Here is a 6000-nt window from a genome sequence, read left to right on the forward strand (position 1 = left end):
TGATGAAACTGAATTTTTGTTGATCTTTGAAGCCCCGATGGAAAAAGATTTTATACAATTGTATAAAATTATATACAAAAAATGGCCCGATCCAATTGTATATAACTATATAGAAATTGTATACGATTCTACAAAAATTGTATACAAATCTATATAATTATATACAAATTATATACAATTCTATATAATTATATACAATTCTATATAATTGCAATATATAGAATTGTATACAATTTTTATAGAATTGTATACAATTGGATCGGGCCATTTTTTCTATCCAATTATATATAGTCTATATATAATTATATATAGTCCATATATAATTGATATATAATTCTATACAATTGTATAAAATCTTTTTTCATCGGGTACATAATGCATGAATACTTTTTTGTAGAGAATTTAATTTCCTATGAAATGATATTAGGCAAAATTAAGAAAACAATTTTTTTCTTGGTCTTAATAACGAAAAACTGAAATGAATAATTTTCGCGTGTATTTTTCTATATTTGTTTTTTTTAGGACACACACATATATATATATATATATATATATATATATATATATATATATATATATATATATATATATATATATATATTAGTACTTACTTAGTAATTACTTATTATGATAAACCTCAGTATCGTTCTTACAAAGTAATCGTCTCGTTACTATACATAAAGCAAACAATGTACATCTACTGACAATTGAAATCAAATAATAAAAAAAATTTTTCGATCGTAATAAAGCACACTCTGATGCTTCGCATCATGAGTCATGTAATGCATCCGTGACATTGAAACATTGTTTTTCATTGTAGTTATAACTAATTGTATAATTTAGAGTCATAGAAATGATTTTTACATATTTATTCATGACAATACATTGTATCGAATCATACGTCAACATCCCGTACACTGATTATAAATTCAATGAACTGTCGAATGTTTCTTTATTAGTTAGCTTTATGTAACGAGACGATTACATTGTAAGAACGATACTGAGGTTTATTGTAATACTTAGCTTCATAATGTGTATTTCTCAATAACTATTTAAAATATAACTTTTAAACTCAATAGCTTTATTTTTTAAAATTATAAATAGTGAAAAAGTAAATTTATAGACTTATTCGATTTTTAACTAAAAATGCCGCCCGATTTTACAAGTTCTCAATTACAAACTGAAAATAAAGGCTCGATAGAAAATGAAAAAACAATTGAATCAGTAGAAAATAAAAAAAAAATGAGAAAATTACAGTGGTATGAATTCGAAACAAAAATAATTTGGTTTAATGCGATATTTTTTTCAACTTACGAAGCGTTATTTGTATATTGGATCTTTGCTTTTCCGTATTGGCAAAAATTCAATGTTTTTTTATGGTAATAAGTTGATTATTATACGCTTATGATATAAAATCATGCTTAATCATTAAGATAATTATTTTTGATTGTATACAGCGTTATCTCTGGCAATAATAGCTGGAGTTGGAGTAGGCGCTGGAGTACATCGGCTGTGGACACATCGTGCATACAAAGCAAAGACGCCGCTTAGAATTATTCTAGCTGCCCTCTTCTTCATGGCTGGACAGGCATGTTTATCCATTAATATGAAAATAACATATAAATGAGTCAATACACTAGTCGCAAAAATTGAGGGATATATAAAAAGTCCAAATTTTTAAGTGATTTTGAAAAAAAAGCAAATTCTAGCTTCAAGTGTTTAGTTTTCAGATGGACTTGAAAAATTTTTATAATGCACGGTTCCGGAATAATCCTAAGAAAACCACCACAAATAAAAAATTTCAAAATTTTTGCTCGTCTTAAAAAAGATCTATGGGCTTCAATAAATTTTTTTTTTACAATCTAACCATGCATAGAGCTCTTTTAGGTAATTTAATGCCCTTTAATTTTCCACCCTTAAAATTTTCACATTAGTTGTACAGGGAATGTAAGTAGGATTTTAAAAACTGCAAAACATTCTCTACAAGACACAAATAGTGGCTTCTGATGAAAAAATTTTTTTCGAAGCGACAATGTTGATTAAATAAAAAAGGTGAAAATTCCCATATTTATGATATTTGGAAATCTTGCTGTAACTTTGGATATAATGGATGAATGAAAAATACCATCGGTAATTTTTCAACCTCAAAGTTTCCCGAAAAAACCCTGAAAGTTTCAATGCGCTGCGATTTTTTTTTCTTAGTGCCCCGAAGCTTTAAATTTATCGTTTCCGCCAAACATCATATAATGAGCGATTCTTCGATTTAAAAAGGTTTTTTTTAGTGACAAGCCTTATTTTTTCGATCAAAAATATTAATTATTGGTAAAAATAAAAAAAAAATTAATTTTTTCGAAAATTTTCTTTCTTATCATGTTCACAATGCTCTTGATGTTAAAATAAAAACAATTTTTCAAGTCCAGATCTGAAAACCAGACACTTGAAGCCACAATTTGCTTTTTTTATTTTCACTGTACAACCATTTTCCTCCGAGTTACTGCATGTTAAAAATCACTTAAAAATTTGGAATTTTCTTTATATCCCTTAATTTTTGCAACTATAGTGTATATCGATATATTAAATGAACTATGTTATTGATTGTGTTTACAGAATAGTATTTTTCAATGGGTGAGAGACCACAGAGTTCATCACAAGTACTCAAAGACGCCTGCAGATCCTCATGATAGCAATCGTGGTTTTTTTTTCAGTCATGTTGGCTGGTTCATGTTAAAAAGACGACCAGAAGTAATTCAACGCGGTAAAGGAATTGACATGAGTGACATTTTGAACGATCCGGTTGTCCAATTCTTTGATGGGTACTTTTAAAGTTTTATTTTTTATTAGAATAATCGGTATTACTGTCGGTACTTAAGGGTAAGAAAATATAATAATAAACAAACGGCCGCTAGATTTGTCGTAAATTGTAATAGTGATTTCAATAGGGTTATTTTGACAAAAATAACTGCCACGAATGGGAAAAAATAAGATCGGTGAATTGATTTTTTTCGAGAGCTATAAGGGTTACAAATATCCATCTAATTAATTACCTTCTAACGAAAAGAAAAAAACAAGTTAAAGTACAATTTCATGTACTGACACGGCACTTCGAATAGAAAACCTGAATCATTTAAAAAAATTCTGTACGAATTACAGTTTCAAATAATAATTTTATTAGATGAAACTCCCAGTAGTGAATTTTACATTTTTCCTTGTTCACTATTTTACCCTGTTCAAAAAATCTCATATAATCCAATAGATTTTCATGAATTCTCATAGTTTTATATCAGAATGGGTGTTCTATGAAAAAGTGCTAATGGGTAGTAAAATCCTAAAAAACATTTTTTTTGAAAGTATGATTTTTTCAGTTCTTCGTTCGACGCGCTGCGTTACTATATATGAAACTTTAGTTTTTCTGGTAAACTTTTGTTTTTCCGAAAAAGTTATTTGAAATAACCATTTTTTTAAATTTAGTGTATACAGGTGTTATGTCAAAATTTGACACAAATGATGTTTTGTGGGTATTTGGCCCAAGCCCGAAGTCTATAGACCGGAAACCCCAGAGATCTTTTATTAAGGAGGATAGGTTTATTTTTAAATTACTGAAACGATATTTAAATTTTAAAGTTTAACTATATTGTCAACTCAATTACAAGAACTTTTGAGGTTTGAAGATTATGCTTCTAAGAACACTATTTGAGTTAATCACTAATCCGTCTTTTAATTATACAATTTTTCGGTACGTTATTTAAATCAATTTTCGGTAACAGTTCAAAATAATGTTTAATTAATTTTAAATTAAACGATTCAACATGATATTCGAATCAAACAATCCAATATGAAATTTAAATCAACTCTTTACAATTGTAATAGAAGTATTAAGTGCACCTAATTGCCATATGGAAATCAGCCGACTCTAATCATTACTGGAAATTCATTCATTATATTTTAACTTTATATTACACGTGTTTGCATTTTAATTTTATAATTTTGCTATTACGAAACTGAACATTTCAAAATTTTATTTAATATTTTAATATTGTGATTTGAATTTTTAACAGAAAATTTTTAAATTTAAATTCAATGTAATATTTTAATTAATATGTTATAGCTGTTTTCCTGTATTGATTTTGAAATTATTTACTTATACTAGTTCAATATATACTAACACTTTTCTTTTTCTTTTTCTCCATTTTCAAAGAACTTGTTCACATCAACATCTTGATGAACGCAGCGAGACGAGAGCGAGTCTTTACTCGTTACTCAGGCTCTAAATTTTCTTATCTGCCCCTCTATGTTTCACTTTGGTCAGCGCACGCATTTGCCTCCCAACTTTTCAGATTTTCCTTGTTGACGGATGTTTTGATGTTCGCTTGACTCATGTTGCAAAATTTTTTTATTAATTAAAAAAAAAATTATATCGAAAATTATAAAAATTAATCAGACGTAACACAGGATAAGACAATAATGTAAAATAATCTGATTGGTCAATTACAGGAATCATGTCATTCTCAAGTTACTGTTGGCTGGTGTATTTCCAATTTTGACTGGCGTTTACGTACTTGGGCACAGCTGGAAATGGACACTAATAGCTCAAATATTTATACGATGGGGGTTTACTTTAAATTTCACATGGGCAGTCAATAGTTTGGCTCACATGTATGGATACCGACCTTACGACAAGTAATTAATATTCAATATAAATTTTTCCTGCTTGATAAAGGCTCATTTTGATAATTATATTTTTTTTTTAAAGAAATATGGGACCGGTAGAAAATATTTTAGTAAGTTATTTGACTGGAGGTGAAGGCTGGCACAACTATCACCATGCCTTTCCATGGGACTACAAAGCTGCCGAATTTAAAAGTGTATTTTTTAATAATTCAACCAATGTTATCGATATGTTTGCCAAAATTGGCTGGGCCTACGATCTGAAACAAGTAACTCCTGAGCAAATTAAAAAATTTTCCGAGAAATATGGTGACGGAACTTCTGCAATTAAACTATTATAAACGTGTTATAATAGTAATAGTAAAGCATTCATTACTTAATAGATAATTTATATATTTATTTGATTATATAGTATATGTATAGAATTATTTTAAAAATTGATTCTTCTGATTGTATACATAAGTTATAATAATAAAAAAAAAAATTAAAGGTATAATAATAATCTAAATTATTCCTTTAGAAGTTGTTGTATTATACAGTCCAATTTAAATAAGTGCTGATTTCTCCTTCAATTGTGCGTGCTCTCATTCAGCGTCCTATAACAACCCTAAAATCATCCAGTTTATTGGCATTTGCTATGAGTTATGATCAAGGTAGAGAACTCAAAAAAATTAATAACATAAAAAAATATTTATAAAATATAATAGGACATACACAATATGAAAATACACATGTATACATATTGTCATGGTCATCTAAAATATAACAAAGCATACAACAAAAAAAATATAAAATTAATAGAGAACATAGTATGCACGTTAGACTGGGCCAAAAAAATTGACTATTTTTTTTTTTCGTAGCTATATCGAAAATATTATTCAGAATGACAAAAAAAAAATTTCATGAAAGTTTGAGCCCTTAATATTAATTTCAAGAGGTCTATCATCGCTATTTTTAATTTTAATTCATAATTTGATATTTTACGTCGGAATTGCTAAAACATTCAAGTAAAAAAAATTCATTTCTACTTATTCTTATGTAAAATTAAATTCCCTACAAAAAAGGTCTGATTGAAAATTTTCGTCAGACAAGCCGTTTCCGATTAATTAAGCTTAATAAATTGATATATTTTTTCGATTTAACATTTTTACTTTTGAATTTTGTAACTGACGAATCAATGAATATCTAATAAAGACCATGACAGATTTTTGAAGGAAATTTAATGCTCTACAAAAAAGGTCTCCTAACATTTTTTGCTAAATTCACTCCTTCGAAAGTTATTCAAGGTTGAATTTGAGTCAAAACGATTTCGATAACGTGAATAACTTTCGAAGG

At 27.7% G+C, this 6000-nt stretch overlaps 1 protein-coding gene across 1 annotated transcript; it reads left to right on the top strand.

The window, feature by feature from the left end:
• The first annotated feature begins 1002 nt into the window (after positions 1-1002).
• Positions 1003-5059, top strand: LOC130669051 (acyl-CoA Delta-9 desaturase-like). The gene is made up of 5 exons (XM_057471721.1): positions 1003-1379; positions 1458-1588; positions 2608-2813; positions 4492-4677; positions 4751-5059. Exons 1-5 carry the CDS (start codon positions 1292-1294, stop codon positions 5004-5006), a joined length of 867 nt encoding a protein of 288 aa, XP_057327704.1. The 5' UTR covers positions 1003-1291; the 3' UTR covers positions 5007-5059.
• The last annotated feature ends 941 nt before the right edge of the window (positions 5060-6000 follow it).

This window comes from Microplitis mediator, chromosome 5 (genome assembly GCF_029852145.1).
Source record: "Microplitis mediator isolate UGA2020A chromosome 5, iyMicMedi2.1, whole genome shotgun sequence".
Classification (NCBI taxonomy): Eukaryota; Metazoa; Arthropoda; class Insecta; order Hymenoptera; family Braconidae; genus Microplitis; species Microplitis mediator.